General features: G+C 44.2%; 1 protein-coding gene across 3 annotated transcripts in view; it reads left to right on the forward strand.

Moving 5' to 3' along the window:
• tspan7 (tetraspanin 7) overlaps window positions 1-17,656 on the forward strand; it is a 92,054-nt gene that overhangs the window by 35,531 nt on the left and 38,867 nt on the right. The window contains exon 1 of one of the 3 annotated variants that reach the window (XM_067992870.1): window positions 14,306-14,386. The exons of the other annotated variants lie outside the window; for them this stretch is intronic. Within the exon in view, the coding sequence (XP_067848971.1) occupies window positions 14,384-14,386 (3 nt within the window). The 5' untranslated portion in view covers window positions 14,306-14,383. Of the gene's footprint in view, window positions 1-14,305; window positions 14,387-17,656 lie in introns of those variants that run through there. 3 annotated transcript variants of the gene reach the window in all.

Genomic DNA, 17,656 nt, shown 5'->3' on the forward strand with positions numbered 1-17,656 from the left:
TGGCAGCATGTGAAGTAAGGAGAAAATGCATACAATCAGTGTGCAACGCTGATTTAAAGTGATAGACACCATTTTGGGACTTAACGTTCCACCCAACGCACAGTCTTAACTGTAACCATCTGAACATGTTTTAGAGTGCTTGGAGGATCCCCCACCAGCGCTATTTAAGAGGATCATGCAGAATTTACAGGTTAGTTGCTGGATTATTGCTTCTGGCTACTGATGCATTTGTAACTGTTTTTGGAGGTCTTCTATACTTGAATACTGGGACAACGGGACATAGCCTAACATATAGAGCCAGACGTGCAGGAGTGAAGTTAGGAAACACTTCTACACACAAAGGATGGTAGAAGTTTGGAACGCTGTTCTGCACACGGCAGTTGATGCTAGCTCAATTGTGAATTTTAAATCTGAGATTGATAGATTTCTGTCAACCAATGGTATTAAGGGATAGGGGGCTAAGGCGGGTATATGGAGTTAGGTCACAGGTCAACCATGATCTCATTGAATGGCGGAACAGGCTCGAGGGGGGCTAAATGCTACTGCCATTTGCTGCCTTCTGTTATGCGCCACCTTCTCCTGCAAGAAAGCGGGAAGTGTGTCTGGGTGATGTGCCTGTCGTGGTCAAATAGCTGCCAGTGTGTGTGGCCTGTGAGTTGTGGGTGGGCGGCTTGCAACAGTGGTAATGTGTAAGAATGAGAGGAAGCATCTGATCGGCAGAGTTGAGTACTGATGGAAAGAGTTTGTTGGTATGTGGGTGATGGGAGGTGTAGTGCGAGGAGCAGTGGATGCAGCTTATGATGCAGTTGGTAGAAGATGCCACTTGACAGTTGATCTCACTCACCTTGATCACTCGTGTCAAAGCATTGAACTTCTTCCTGCACTGCATTCATGTTCGTGGTGCTGTGCACCTGGCATTGACTGCATCCCCCTGCTGCCTTCCACTGCCTTTTGGGCATATGTCTGGAGGGCATATGTCTGGAGGGCCTCTTGCCTCCCCCCGCGGATACAGGATGCCTCTCCTATCCATCTCTTGCATCAAGAACTCTAGTGCATCAGCAGGGAACCTTGGTGCATGCACTCTTGCAGGCATGGTACTAACTCAGACCGGCAGATTGATTAGGTCTGACATGCAGATTGGAGGATGTGGAGTTTAGTAGTGCGCAACCTTTATTCAATGTTTTAACATAACTCATCAGTTTGTAAACATAGGGACGGGACCTGCATCTGTGTTTTACGTGTGCGATGCCTAATCTCCGTTCAGACAGCAGACTGTTATTTTCAGCAAATAACAGGTACCAGCTACCTTTAAGAGATTTTGGCTACCTGTCAGAGAGACATCCTCCCTTTAAGAGATTCAGGCTCCCCCTGCTGGTGGAAACTGCGCTTGTCCTTGAATCCTCGTGTCAGGCCTGGTTTTTAACGCTGCTTGCAGGTAAGTGTTCAGGATGGATGAATGTCTCGTCCTGCCTGCACAGGAAGCACCAGGCACGGGTTAGTCGCAGACTGCAGTACCCGTGCCGGGTTTCCAGCCTAATCGAATTTTACCCCCCCCTAGTGTTTTAAGTTTCACCTGTATGGGATTTTATTAAATTCATGTTATGACATTGCTATAATTGGATTTGGCTTATAAGGGGTTAACTTCCAAAGCCAACAGATATGGAATCCAAGTTGTTGCCATGGTAATTTGGAATGTTAATTAGTAAACGGTAGGGATCATTGCATACATTCTTAAGCATTTCACACCATTTTGATGGAATGATTTCTTTCTAACACTTAAATGTCCAAGAAGGGTTTTCATTCCATGGACCCAGTAAAGGCCTTAAATAAACAGAGACTCGCCTCTCTTATCAAAGGGAATGCATTTTGACTAGTGCGGTAATTGACAGCTCAGCGGGGCATTCCCCTGAACACAAAGTTAAGGGAGGGATCAGAGGACCCTTTCTCTATCTCTTCCAACTTTCTATCTTGTTCACTTTCTTTTTCGCTTTCTATTTTTTCTCTTTCACTCTCGCTAACTTTTGCTCTCTTACGCTCGCACTCTTTTCCACTCCTTGCTCTCTTTCTTCCCCCTTCCTCACCCCTCCCCCCCCCTTCCGACCCTCCTCTCCATCCCATGACACTATTCAAAGAAGAGCAAGTTAGATTTGCTGGTGTCCTGCTAATGTTTATCCCTCAACCAACAACACCATAACAGATTATCAGGTCATGTAATCGCATTGCTATTTGTGGGCCTTTACTATACATAAATTGGCTGTTGCATTTCCCTACATTACAACAGGGACTACACTTCAAAAGTACTTCATTGGCTGTGAAACACTCTGGGATGTCCGGAATGCTGCTATATAAATGCAAGTTCATTCTTTTTATTTGCCTTTTCTCTCTTGTGCATATGCTCTATCTCCCCACTTTAATGCATAAGCATTCCGTTTTTCCTTCCCTCCCTCTCACTAGGATAGTAGGGTGAACCCATGCAGCTTGTAACAGAAAAAGAGAGCCAGTAAAATTGGGTTTAGCTAGATTGAAAAGCAGTTCTTGCCCAGACCGCCAGTGGTGTTCATGTTTGCATTGTTTTCATGGAGCAAAGAGCGATAGCAAATTAACAGACCTCATTTTGAAAACTGCATTCTGTTCAATATATGTATTTTATGTAAATTAAACCAGTATGTTGGTTTACAGTCATCCTGCATCTCACTATATTGCTTTTAGTCTGCTTTCTGTAAAGACAGGAGAATGCACATGAGAGATTACCAGAGCCATTATATGTAACAAGGGTTTCATATTATTACCCCTGGATCATTCTATCATCTAACAAGAAATTGGGCAGAAATAGGTGCACGCTGGACTGTAGAGCTGAGATTGATCGATTTCTGTGAACGAAGGGTATTAAGGGATATGGGGCTAAGGCGGGTGTATGGAGTTAGGTCACAGGTTCACCATGATCTCATTGAATGGTGGGACAGGCTTGAGGGGCTATATGTCACTGCTATTTTCTGCCTCCTGATATGCGCCACCTTCTCCTGCAAGAAAGCAGGACGTGTCTGGGTGATGTGCCTGTCATGGTTGAATAGCTGCCAGTGTGTGTGGCCTGTGAGTGGGCAGCTTGAAACAGTGGTAATGTGTAAGGGTGAGAGGAAGCATCTGGTTGGAAGAGTTGAGTATGATGGAAAGAGTTTGTTGGTATGTGGATGATGGGGTTGCAGTGCATGGTGCAGTTGGTATGAGATGCCACTTGACAGTTGACCTCACTCACCTTGACCACTCATGTCAAAGCATTGAACTTCTTCCTGTACTGCATCCATGTTCATGATGCTGTTTGCCTGGCATTGACCTCATCCCCCACTGCCTTTTGGATATATGTCTGGAGTGCCTCTTGCTCCCCCCTCCTCCCCTGCAGTTATAGGATGTCCCTCCTTCTGTCCACCTCTTGCACCAAGGTCCCTAGTGCATCAGCAGAGAACCTTGGTGCATGCACTCTCGTAGGCCTGGTACCAAGTCAGATCGGCAGATTGTGAGGTGTGGCGTGCAGATTGGAGGACGTGGGATTTAGTAGTGCACAACCTTTAGTCAGTGTTTTAACATAACTCACCAGTATGTAAACTTAGGTATGGGACCTGCATCTGTGTTTTACGTGTGCAATGTCTGATCTCCATTCAGAGACTGTTATTTTCAGCAAACAACAGTTACTAGCTACCTTTAAGAGATTTCTAAGAAACAGCCTCCCTTTAAGAGATTGGGCTCCCCCTGCTGGTGGATAGTGCAAATTGCATTGATTCCATGTGCAAGGCCCGAACGCTGATTGCAGGTTAGTACTCGGGCCGGCCGAAACCCGCGTCCTGCCTGTGCAGGGGTCATTGGGCGCGGGGTAATACATCAACATTCCCCAATCTATCACCATTTAAATAATACTCTGCCTTTCTGTTTTTCCTTCCGAAGTGGATAACTTTGCATTTATCCACATTATACTGCCAATGCCATGTAATTGCCCACTCACTCAACTTGTCGAAATCGCCTTGAAGCCTCTTTCCATCCTCCTCACAACTCACGCTCCCACCTAGTTTTGTCTCGTCAGCAAATTTGGAAATATTACATTTGGTTCCCTCATCCAAATTATTGATATATAGTGAATAGCTGGGGCCCAAGCATTGATCCCTGCGGTACCCCCCGTCCCTGCCTGCCACCCTGAAAAAGACCCATTTACTCCTACTCTGTTTCCTGTCTGTCAACCCATTTTCTATCCATGCCAGTATATTACCACCAATCCCATGTGCTTTAATTTTGCACACTAATCTCTTATGTGGGACTTTATCAAAGGCCTTCTGAAAATCCAAATAAACCACATCCACTGGTTCTTCCTTAGCTATTCTGCCAGTTACATCCTCAAAAAACTCCAGTAGGTTTGTCAAACATGATTTCCCTTTCATAAATCCATGTTGACTTTGTCTAATCCCATTGATATTTTCTAAACGTCCTGTTATCACATCCTTTATCAGATTTAACATTTTTAAATTTTGTTATCAAAGAGATTACCATGTCCCTTCACAGCTTCTTGCTGCACTTCAGCACCCCCCTTCCTTCAGACAGTTTTATCAGGATCTCTGCATTTCTTCAGGCTAGGAGAGCGCCTTAAGGTCCTGGAGGGGATGTCTCCTCAATCACGAGCCAGTTCCTCCACCGCCAGATGTCGCTCTACTACAGCCACAAACTCCTGGACGTCTGCCGGCTCTCCTTGTCTGACCCATCTCCTGACGTTAGTGGGTAGAGCTTGGATGAACCAGTCCATGACAACCCGCTCCAGGATCTTCACTGGGTTATTTGTCTCGGACTGTAGACGTCACCAGGCCAGGTGTATCAGGTTGTACATCTGTGATCTTGGAGGTTTCCCACCTCATAGGCCCAGGATTGAAAGAGTCAAACTCTCGCCATGGGGATTACTCCAGCACAGGACAGGATTTCCTCCATCATCTGGTAATCCACACCTGGAGTACTGTGTATAGTTTTGGGCACCTTACCTAAGGAAGGACATACTTGCCTTGGAGGGGGTGCAATGAAGGTTCACTAGATTGATTCCTGGGATGAGAGGGTTGGCCAATGAAGAGAGATTGAGTAGAATGGGCCTATATTCTCTGGAGTTTAGAAGAATGGGAGGTGATCTCATTGAATCATAAGATTCTAAGAGGGCTTGAAAGGGTAGATGCTGAGGCTGTTTCCCCTGGCTGGAGATTCTAGAACTAAGGGGCATAGTCTCAGAATAAGGGGTCTGTCATTTAGGACTGAGATGAGGAGAAATTTCTTCACTCAGAGGGTTGTGAATCATTGGAATTCTCTACCCTAGAGGGCTGTAGATGCTCAGTCATTGAGTACATTCAAGACTCAAAGCGTTAGATTTTTGGAAATCAAGGGATATTGGGATAAGGCAGGAAAGTGGAGTTAAAGTAGAAAATCAGCCATGATCTTATTGAATGGCAGAGCAGGCTCGAGGGGACGTATGGCCTACTCCCATTACTTATGTAATCAGTGGCAACCGTCAGTTCAAAGTCAAAGTATGCCTTTTGGGCGTCTTGTACCTAAAAAAAGAGCCACAATCCCTGCCCACTGTTCTTATGGCCACTTTTCTCACTCTGCACATCGTACATCTCCACATTATCATCTGGAGTCATCTTTTGTAATACCAAGTTAGGTCTGTTCTGACAAAGGGTCATCGACCTAAAACGTTAACTCTGTTTCTTTCTCCACAGATGCTGCCTGACTTGCTGAGTATTTCCAGCATTTTCTGTTTTTATTTTAGGCCAGATTAGGCTATGGGTCGGTCACCCTTCATCCTCCCAACACCAGCCTCTGCATCAAATTCTAGATCTCAGCCTCAGTTCCTTCCGCTTTTGCCATCATGATCCGATTCGTTTCTTGTTGGAGTTCCAGAATCTTGTTGGTCTGCTCCTGTTGTGCCAATGTGGACTGCATGAATGCTCTCACCGTTTCCTGCATGATGGTGGGTCTCGGCCTTCCTCAGCGTGCCAGAATCCCACTTCTGACACCATGGGCACGATTTAAACTTTGAAGTCTGGGTGCATTGGGGGGCATACAAAATCAGGCATTTCTGGAGCAGGAAAGAATCCCGGCTCCAACCCGCCGATAAACGCGCACGACCCAGACACGTAGAACTCGGAGGTCCCGCCGGCAATTAAAGCTAGCAGGACAATATTTAAACAAGGAATTAAACTACTTAAAGTACTTGAAATCTTCATTAATGTAGTTAATCATGCTGGGAAGCGATTTCAACACCGCCTCAATGTCTTTCCTGTACTGTGTGAAGCACGCCATGGGAAACTAGGCGGGTTGCAGCCGGCAGCCGTTTGGCCATTTAAATCCCTGTTTGACAGATGGGGATAAAAGGTGAGTAATTGCAGCAGGGCACTCAGTTCTCTCAGACAAACTTTTGGCTGGGAGTTCTTTGTGTTTAGACTGAAAATTCTTGGTTTACACTCAGAATTGTTCTGTTTACACATATTTACCTACTTTTTGGACCCCCTCAAACTGACACCATCAGGAATGTGGTGGTGGGGGGTGCGCAATGGCTGCATTCACCAGTACGTCCGAGGACGAGGAACATCACCATCCTCGTCAGGCTCGGCGTGCACTTCCGCCACTTGCAGCTCCACAACACAGAGGTGCGCTACAGGGATCTGCACAAGAACAGAGGGGGGGGGGGAACAACAGTGGGACCGACGTCGCAGGAGGCACTGCCCTCGAGAGAGGGTCAACAGACCGAGCCTGAGCTTCCTGGACCTCTGAGGAGCAGTGCCTACGAAGGCTCAGAGTAAGTCACCAGGTGGTCGCAGACGTTGGCAGCCTCCTTCATGCCGAGCTGCTCCCAGCTGGGCCTGGCAGCATCGCATTGCCCTTGGCAGTTAAAGTGACCACTGCCCTCAACTTCTTCGCCTCCGGATCATTCCAGGGCCCCACCGGTGACATCGTTGGGGTCTCTGTCGTCTGCCCACAAGTGCATAAGTCAGATCACCGATGGATTGTTTCGCAGGGCGTCGCACTAAGTCAACTTCCCCATGGACGACCTCAGCCAGACAGAGGGGGCAGTGGGTTTCCACTCTGAGGCTGGCTTCCTATGGGTGCAGGGTGCAATTGATTGCATGCATATAGCAATCCGAGCACCTCCACACGAGCCAGGACTGTTCAACAGAAAGGGTTATCACTCCATCAATGCGCAGCTCATTTGCTACCACCAAAAGAGATTTCTTCATGCGTGTGCCAGATTCCCTGGCAACTGCCATGATTCCTTCATTCTGAGGGAATCCAACATTCCACCCCTCTTCCATGCACCAGACAGCCTTAAGGGATGGCTCCTCAGAGACTAGGGATACCCCATGCACATGTGGCTCATGACACCTGTGAGAAACCCCATCAGCGAGGTGCAGCGTCGATACAACGACAATCACATCGCCACCAGGTCAGTCATTGAACATGCGATAGGACTGCTGAAGATGCGATTCCGGTGCCTGGATCGCTGTGTTGTGGCCTGCACAACAGAGAGGGTTACTGGTTGATGAGGCCCCAGGCCCACATCCAGCATCCACATCAGCCATCAATCTTGAGGACGAGGAGGAACCCATCGGCAGAGCAGCAGCTCACCTGGCTGCTTGCGAGGCCAGGGAGTCACTAATATTTGAATGATTCTCATAAGGACATCTGCAAAGTGAGAAGAGTCTAGTTCTCAGACCACCTGGAAAGAGCAGCACCGCGTCCCCCACCCCACACACAAAACAGTCCTACAACTACACATACACCCACTGTAAACACACCCACTGGGTGGCATCAAGTCTCGCTGTTCATGAAGCACATGAAAGGGCACTATCACAAAAGGCAGTCAAGTCACGGCAGTAATGGTGAGAACGCTAACATTTAATGTGAATTTAACAAAAACCAAGTCTGTTGGACACCCTTTGTGATCACAAAACCTTAGCCTTTCACTTCCTACTACTTCTACATGGTGGATCCCCTGTGGCTGTAGCAGAGGTAGTTGCAGGTTGCTCATGTTCATACCCTGACTGGTCAGATGCTTTGGGCCTACGCCCTCCGTGTTTTGGAGCCTATGAGGGCCCCGCTGAAGACTGCTTCGCCTGCACCTGTGCAGGGGAGACTCGGCCACCTGGAGAGGAGGCAGCATTGCGGGTACTGGTTGGGGCGGCGGGGGGTGGTGCAGGACAACGGGTGCCCCCACTTCCATGTCCCCTTTCGCCATCATCACTTTCCTGGGCCAGGCCCACATCACTCCTATCACCCTGCTGGACAACAGTTTGGAGGACATGTGAGATGCTTTGGAAGCCCACTTGCAAAGTTTCTGTCTGCCTGTTTAAAGCGGCAGAATGTTGTTCACCCTGAGTCCACATGGTCATTGTCAGGGCCGAATGGACTCATTTGTGAGGCGTGCTTGAAGCTCAATAGAGGCTAGCCTTCTGTCCATTGCAGACATTCCCACATTTACTTGCGCCACTATCTCAGACATTCCCGCAGGTACCTGTGCCACCATTCCACTAATGCAGGAGTTAGACGCCTGCATCTTCTCCGCAGTTGTGGAGAGTGTGCGTGGCACCTGTTCTAGTGCCTCGCAGATGTGTTACTGTCCCTCGATCATTCTCCGTTTAAAGGATGGCCTCCGAGGTTCAGCATCTGCGTCCAGCTGAGCAGAGAATGGAGAGGAGTGCGCCCACCAACGCAGACTCTCCACAGCTGCCCCTGCCACCAGTGTCTGCTCGTGCTCACTTGTGTGTGGTGACTCACCAGGTGCCAACCCAACTAACTGATTACTAGGACCCACTGAAGTGAGAGTATCTGGGCTGGTGGATGGCTCGCTAAGATGTGACGGTGCGCCCTCAGAGGCCAGGAGCTCCTGTGAGGAATCTCCCTCTCCAGTCACTGCGGTCATTGAAGGGCCTGTAAGAGAACAGAAGGCAATATTAAGCATCATCACAGATGTGTATCGTTGCGATGAGCATACTGAGGTGTTCAAGATGCCAATCATTCTTAACTTCAATTCATGTGTGAGATGAATGTTAAAGTTGTGTCACCAGACGTTTGTGGGGTTCCAGTCTCAGCGTCCCCGATGGACAGGCACTCAAGGGTGCGTTTGATCTCCAGGGCCTCCTCCTCCACCTTTGAGGACCACCTTGTTGTGCCCCCCCTCCAGTCCTCACCCTCTCCCGTACATTTTGCACTCTCTTCTCCTACAAGGGGAGAAAGTACAGACGTGTGAGTGAGTGAGGGTGAAGTGGTCAGCCAGTTAATGAATTGCTATGGGAGAGACTGATCATGAAAGAGATGCATCAGAGGGTGACTATCAGACATATACATCACATTGGATCAGGATTGGGGTGAGTGGTAGTGGTGGATTCACAAAGGGGGAGGTGAGAAAGTGAAGGTAAGTTGATGATGAGCCTCAAGTGGGTGTGAGGAGTGATGTGATGGAGTAGTCTTGGCAGTGCAGAATGAGTTTGGGGGGGTGGGGGGGGGGGGGGGGGGGGGGAGGAAATGTGGAACACGGAACGTAGGAGAATCAATAAGTGAACTCACTTTTGCTGACCTAGTTAGGTCATTGAAACGCTTCCAGGACTGGACCCAAGTGCGGGAGATGTTGCTCCTGCTGGTGACGACCTCTGCCACCTCGAGCCAGGCCTTCTTGGTGGCAGTGGCAGGGTGTTTCCTCCTGTCAGTTGGGTAAAATTGTTCCCTCCTCCTCCTCACTCTGGCCAGCAGCACCTCAAGTGAGGCATCACTGAATCTTGGAGCTGGCTTGCCCCTCTGCCACTCCATTCTGCATCCTTACTCCTTGCTCCAGCAATAGCCATTGGTGCAATAGCCTTTTAAATCCAGACGCTCCAGCTGACAGCAGGTGCACAGTCCGCCCACTGCACAGCTTTCGGATGGCAAACCCAGAAACAACATTAAGGGCTATCAAGTAAATCACGATCACATGGGGAAGGGTAAGATTTTTTTTCGGGTTACCTGCGCATCCCACCAGCATTTTAAAATCATGCCCCATGTGTAACAAGCTAAAGCAGGCCCATGACCCAGTTGTCAAATAGACACACAGACTAGAGCTTAAAACGAGTGAGGTGTATTCACCCACAGCAGTTGTGTCTTTAAGTGCAGCAATGAACAAAACATGAATTACTGTCCAGCAAACACCTTATCACTCTCAGCTCCTTCCTCTCCAACCCTTTTTTGAACTGAACAATTATCTGCCTTTTATCCTTCCAGGCTGAGGGTCGATCCTGATTAAAGGCAATTAAGGTCAACGATTTCTTAAAGCGATACCACCTTGCCTTGTCATTTTGACATTTTATACAATTTCTTAAAGCTGTACCCCTATCGCGGATACAGTGCTCTCAAATGCCTATGGCTCATATAGCGTCCTTCTCTCACTCTATTACAATGTTTATATATACACATACAAACCCATACTTACATTATGATACTTTTGATATTCTTTCAATTTCACTTATTGGGTTCTGCAGAATAAACTCTCATTTACAGATGAATCAACAAGTTTCACTCTAATCAGTTTTGTTTTGTTTTAAAACAGTGTATGTCTGAAATCTCAAACTACTTGAGCTCAGTTCCCAAGATAGTATAAAAGGATTATTGCTGAAGTGGGAATTTTAGCAGCATGCAAACAGGAGCTATTCTATTTGGTTTTAAGCTTTTATAAGCAATGATCCCTGCATGTGATGTGCCTGTCACACATTGCTTTGAGTTTGTACTGGTTGCAATCCTAGTAACTCTTAAAATTTCACGTGGAATGTCTTTTGAAAGTGCAGTTTGCCCACGCTCTCTCCCAGCATTAAAAATTAGCTGGCGAAGCAACTGCACAGAGCTCCATTGTTGAGACACCTCCGTGCTGATCAGTCTGAGATCAATCTGCAGTGTAACTCTAGTCTGCTGACTGCATTGCAGCCATCTGCAGCTGTTGTCTGACGTCAGATAGGTGTGATATAACTGCTTTGTCCCTGGAGACAATAGTCTCCTCACTCAAAAGGAAACTTTATTGAATTTGGCTTGTGGAAGTTGTACCATAAAAGGTATTTTGACACTTACTACGCAACACATTCTACTGCCAGCAGAACAATTAATAATTTGTGGTCTGACAGGAACAAATAAAGTGCTTTTATTGGGTGAATAGCTTTTGGTGTACAGACATTGTGAGGGTGAAGGGTTTTGATCATCCCTGGATTAATTAACAGCGGAGACCAATTCTTGACAATATACCTGAGTTTCATCCGTTTATTTTTATTAGACCACTCATTCCACAATGATGCCTCCCATAGTTGTGCATCTACTATCGGCTGAAGGCTAAGCTATATTTTCTGCCCATTTATAGTTTATGGACAAAAAAACTATCCCTAAGCCGTAGAGTGGTATTTGAGTGTCATGATCTTTTAGTTGGGGAGGAGTAAGGAGAAGGTAAAGATTTTATATTCGCAACAAAATTATACAACTCCCAAGTCCACCGTGTCCTTCCACCCTGCTGTCAAGAAGACTTGATGTAGCCACAATTATTATGGCTGTAAAGAGTGGATATGCACTGAAGCCAGGAACATAATAGGAGAAAGAATGATACCACACTTATTACATAGAACGTACAGCACAGAAACAGACCATTTGGCCCAACAGGTCCATGACCGTGTTTCTGCTCCACGTGAGCCTCCTCCCACTCTTCTTAATCTAACCCCGTCAATATATCCTTCTATTCCTTTCTTCCTCCTGTGTTTATCTAGCTTCCCCTTAAATGCATCAATGCTAGTCGCCTCAACTACTCTTTGTGGTGACGAATTTCACACTCTAACCACTCTCTGGGTAAAGAAGTTTCTCCTTTATTCCCTATTGGATTTATCAGTGACTATTTTATATTTATGGCCCCTAGTTCTGATCTCCCCCGCAAGTGAAAACAACATCTTTACGTCTACCCTATTAAACCCTTTCATAACCTCAGTCTTCTCTTTTCTAGAGAAAAGAGCCCCAGCCTGTTCAATCTTTCCTGATAGTTATAACCTCTCAGTTCTGGTATCATCCTAGGAAATTTTTTTTCACCTTCTCCAATGCCTCTATATCCATTTTATAATATGGAGACCAGAACTGTGCACAGTACTCCAGGTGTAGTCTAACCAAGGTTCTATACAAATTTAACATAACTTCCTCGCTTTTTAATTCTATCCCTCTAGAAATGAACCCCAGTGCTTTGTTTGCTTTTTTATTAACCTGTGTCGCTACTTTTAGTGATTTGTGTATCCGTACCCCCAGATCCCTCTGCTGCTCTACCCCATTTAGACTCTTATTTTCTAAGGAGTATGTGGCCTCCTTATTCTTCCTACCAAAATGTACCACCTCACACTTATCTATATTGAAATTCATTTGCCTATTCCACACCCATTCTGCAAGTTCATTAATGTCTTCCTGTATTTTGTCGCAGTCCTCCTCAGTATTTATTAACTATGCCCCCCAATTTGGTCTCGTTTGTAAATTTTGAAATTGTACTTCCGATTCCGGAGTCCAAATGGTTTATGTAAATGGTGAACAACAGTGGTCCCATCACCGATCCTTGTGGAACACCACTTCACACCTTTTGCCAGTCTGAGTAACTACCTTTAACTCTAACTCTCTGTTTTCTCTTTTGTAGCCAGCTTGCAATCCATTCTGCTACTTGTCCCCTGACTCCACATACTTTGACCATACTCATGAGTCTCCAATGCGGTACCATATCGAAGGCCTTTTGAAAATCCAAATATATTACATTAACTGCATTACCTTTGTCCACCCTTTCTGTTACTTCAAAGAATTCAGTAAGGTTGGTCAAGCATGACCTTCCCTTTTGAAATCCGTGCTGACTATTCTTTATTATATTTTCGTTTTCTATGTTTTTCTATTACATCTTTGAGTAAGGAGTCCATTATCTTTCCTACCACAGACATTATGCTAATTGGTCTATAGTTCCCTGGACTTGTTCTATCTCAGTTTTTAAATATAGGGTTCACATTAGCTGTCCGCCAGTCCTCTGGCGCTTTTTCCTTTTCTAATAAATTTTTATATATTTGTAATAGTGCTTCTGCTATCTCTTCCCTAATTTCTTTTAATATGCGCGGATGCAATCCATCCAGACCAAGGGTTTTATCCTCTCTTGTTTAGTTTATCAATTATCTCCCCCCTTTCTATCTTAAATGTCTTTTTTTTAGATCTCTTCTTCTAATGTCATACCCACTATATTAGTCTCCCTGGTAAATACTGAGGCAAAGTAATTTTTTAATATTGCTGCCATTTCGCTGACATTACTATGAGCTTATCGTGTATATCCCTTAGTGGCTCGATCTCTATCCTGCTTCTGACCTCATTTTGTACCCTACCCTATCCCGAAATCAAGTGAAAAATATTGGAAAATGTGACCCATGGAAATTATTGTACATTCTCTCTTCCATCATGGTAATTGGCATAATCTTTCTCTTTTCATGTCTATCTTGCTTTACTTGTTCTGTCTCGTTATATTTGTTTCCATTACAGTAATATTTAACAGCTGCTGCTTCCCTTCATATCCATATATACCCTATGCTGCTATTCTACAATAATATTTCTGCTCTTTCAGCTTGCCATCAAGTCCTTCAAGTGGTTAACACTGTGTTGATTCTTACAAACTTATAAACTGCTATACTTGATGCCTCCTTTACATATTTTGGGAGCTGCCCTTTCTCATCAAAAATGTGTTCACATTTTTCCATTACGACAGTACCAGTGCATCCAGGCCCTGGTTTAAAAGTGAGCTTTTCTTGCATCCCATTGTGCCATTCTCCACAAATTTTGAGCATTCAACAATTGGATTAATAAAGCTTGATAAAGGTTAAAAACATTATTATTGCTGATACATTGATTGGCTGCTAATTTCTCATTTACGATGAATTGCACAATCAAAACCATACATTCCTGCAATTTGGCAGCAAGTCTTAAAATATGAAGAAAAATGCATTTTCAGAAGAAAATATAATCCTAGGTTTTTCCATTTACCTTGGAGCTACTGTAATAGACTTAACAGAGCTCTCTAGTAACATTTACAGAGGGTGACTTCTAACGTCAACGGGCAAAAGAGCTTGAATTTGAAGAACATTTATTGACACATGGAACTACTATGAAACATTGATCTGCTAGCTGTGAGAAATTTGTTTGACCTTGACATACTTCATTTTCCTGCGGCATGTTTGCCTTCCAGCATTTATAGTGAGATCTTGTGGTTTATGTAAACAGAGGCAGCTGCTTTGGCAGGGATGTGTAAGGGATGATGTGACTGAAAAAAATCAGGACCGTAAAGGACAAAAACTTCAAGGCCTTTGGAATGGTAAAGGATTTTTTTTTCCAATTTAAAAGAATAACATTTCTTAATTTTTAAAAAAAATGTTAGTATGTGTTAATATATTTAAAACATTGCAATTCAGAATTATGGAGCAAATTCTGTTTCTCTCAACTTTCTAAGTGGAATAAGCTACAAGATGCGAGTTTATTGAAGGATTTAAATATATTTTAATACAGTTTGAAATAAAAAGAAAGACTTGCAGCTATATAGCAGCTTTCACGACGTCCCAAAGTGCTTTACAGCTAATGAAGTACTTCTGAAGTGTAGTCAATGTGATAATGTAGGAAACACGACAGCCAATTTGTGCACAGCAAGGTCCCACAAACAGCAATGTGATAATGACCAGATAATCTGTTTTAGTGATGTTGTTCAGGACACAGGGGAGAACTCCCTTGCTCTTCTTTGAAATAGTGCCTTGGGATCTATTACGTTCATCTGAGAGGGCAGAAGGGCGGTTTAATATCTCATCTGAAAGAAAGCACCTCCGACAATGCAGCACTCTCTCAGTGCTGCACAGGAGTGTCAGCCTAGATTATGTGCCCATGTCGCTGGAGTGGGACTTAAACCCACAATTTTCTGACTCAGGCTAATACTTCGAATTTACTAGTATAATCCATGGATTTTAATTTGCTTGAGTTATTGTATCCACTAGCCAATTAAGCATAATGGTAATCAAATCTAATCTATTTGGCTAATTAGTTTTTATGACCTTTTATATTCAAGTTTTTGTTAGATTTGTAGAGAGAAAATGAATGGATATGGAGATCAGTTTCAAATATTAAATATAGTTACAGCTCATTCGGTTTTAGAACTGAGTTAACTATACTTATGATATTCTATGGAAATGGTTTAAAAAGTAAAATAGAATATTTTCTATCATAATTTACTTTTTAATCCCCTTCTGCTGCCTTCCCATTTCCCTGCATTTGAAAGGACAAAATGATCAGTCTTGAATGTAGCTGTGATCACCAGTGGTACTACTCCGTATGAACTGACAGGAAATGCAAGTGTCGCTTGATATTTTTTTCCTCATCTTTCCTCACCCCAGATAAAGCATTCCTCATTGCAAAGGAGCTGTTTGAAATTATTGTTATTCCTATATGAATACAGGCGCAATTGGGGTTGTGTTGTCTCTTGAGGAGTTTATAGGCAAAATTAACAATCAGGAACAGACTGCGCATGTGGAGGAAAGGCTGGATTTATATCTGCTGCAGATTTTGCTTGACTCATCTCCATATCTATAATTTATGATACACAATATATAAAAATGTAATATAGATCTCTTATGGTGTTGCTCATGGTGAATCGGCAGATATGCTATTGTATGACAATAGGGGTGTTTCTGCCATTCTGCCATGTAAGAAATAATATCAGGGCCACTAATTTCCAATGACTGAATAAGTGAAATTCTATTTTTATGTTTTGGGGAATGAATTCCATGATGTTGGAGGCACCAGAGGCCGGATCAGCGGAAATTCTGGAATATGACACCATCCTGCCAGGTCCGCCTCCTTTTCTTGCATCTGTCGGCAGCGATTGCCGACTCCCGGCCCCAGAAGAAATTATCACAGCCTTTTCTTAACCGTGTCCTGTTCCAATTCCTGTCCCCACCTGTCATATTCCTCCACTCTTATGCCAGCAGTCTGCCCTAGTGCCCAAGGAAATTAGAGGCCCTGATATTTAACAATGCAGGGAAGCAGGATTGGGGATCTGGCACTGAATAGCTGTTCATGGGGTCATAGACTTGTCACTGACTGCCAGTGTCACATCCCTCCATGCTGCGGCACATCCTTTGTCTGGGTCATGATTCCCTGGATGCCGAAGAGCTTTAACTTCTGGCCTTTATCTCTGTCAGCATTATCTCCATCTACTATTGCTTTCCAACATTCACGTATAGCTCCAGCACATGGAAGCTCTACCTCTCTTTTTTTCTCTCGCACTTACTCTCTTTCTCCTCTTTCTCTCTCACTCTCTCTGTTTCGCTCACTCCCTCTTTCCCTTCCTCCCCCACTCTCTCTCATCACCTGCTGTGCTTCTGACCAATTATGAATATATCACAAACACTCTAATAAACTATATCTAGTTATTTCTCAAAATTATTTGAAAAAAAACAACAGGACAAATTTCAAAAGCTTTATTTGGATGAGGTTTATATTGAATGTTTTTTAATGAGTGTTAAGAGAGAGTCTAGGAGAGAAGCATTTGGCCAGCTAAATGTTACTGGTGCATCTTAGGAAATTGTTCACTTTCAGAGAATAAACAGCAATGATTTTTTTCCCAAAAAGCTTTGAGTGATTTAATTGGTTCAGCAACAGAGTGCTAGTGAAGGTTAAAGGTTAATATGTCGAAATGGGATTTTACCATTATAAATGTTTGCATTGGAATTCCTATCATAAATGTTTACTTGGGATTTTTCCATTGTGACATCTTGGCATGATTTGTTCTTGATGTGTGGGCAAGACCAGCAAGGCAGCATTTATTGCCCAAAACCCTAATTGCCTCTGGCATTAAGAGTCAGCTACATAGGCCAGACCAGGCAGGAGTGGCAGGTTTCATTCCTGAAAGACATTAGTGAACCAGTTGGGTTTTTATGGTCATGTTTCCCCTCATGCTAGTTCACAAATTGCCAGATTTATTGAATTCAATTTCACAACTTGTCACGGTGGGATCTGAACTCATAACTTCTGTGTTTGCTAATCCAGTACCATAACCACTAGACTACCATACCCATTATAAAAGAATGATATCAGAAATAAAGTGCACATCATACAAAAAAATATCAATAATAGTAGTGGATTTCCTAGATACTAACCATAAGTCAGAGGACAGTGGGGAAGAAATGGGGATGCGGATTAGTTGGCAATGGAATTATTTGGAATTTTGTCAGGGAAGAAAATGATATGAAAGTAGTGGGAGATTGTTTTTTTGAACATGAATAGATGAAAATAATCAAATTTTTCTAAGTTAGTGTTTTGGATGGCATTGCTGAATATGATCTGTGTGTTGCATATCTCACATCTTCGTGTTGGTTGTCTCTGTATTTCCTCTTTCAGTTCTTGGTATCTTTCTGGGGAGGTTTTCTGCTTGTCTGTGTCCTTTTTTTTGTGTCTTGTTTTGGAATTGTTTCTGTGTCCTGTTCTTCTGTCTCTGTCTTTATTATTTTGCTTTCTAGCCCTCCCCTTTTGTTGTTGGGAGGTGTGGGCACCAGTTGGTGGGAGATGTAGGGTGGTGGTTGGCTAAAGGATCTGGCAAGTG

This window comes from Heptranchias perlo, chromosome 11 (genome assembly GCF_035084215.1).
Source record: "Heptranchias perlo isolate sHepPer1 chromosome 11, sHepPer1.hap1, whole genome shotgun sequence".
NCBI classification, from domain to species: domain Eukaryota; kingdom Metazoa; phylum Chordata; class Chondrichthyes; order Hexanchiformes; family Hexanchidae; genus Heptranchias; species Heptranchias perlo.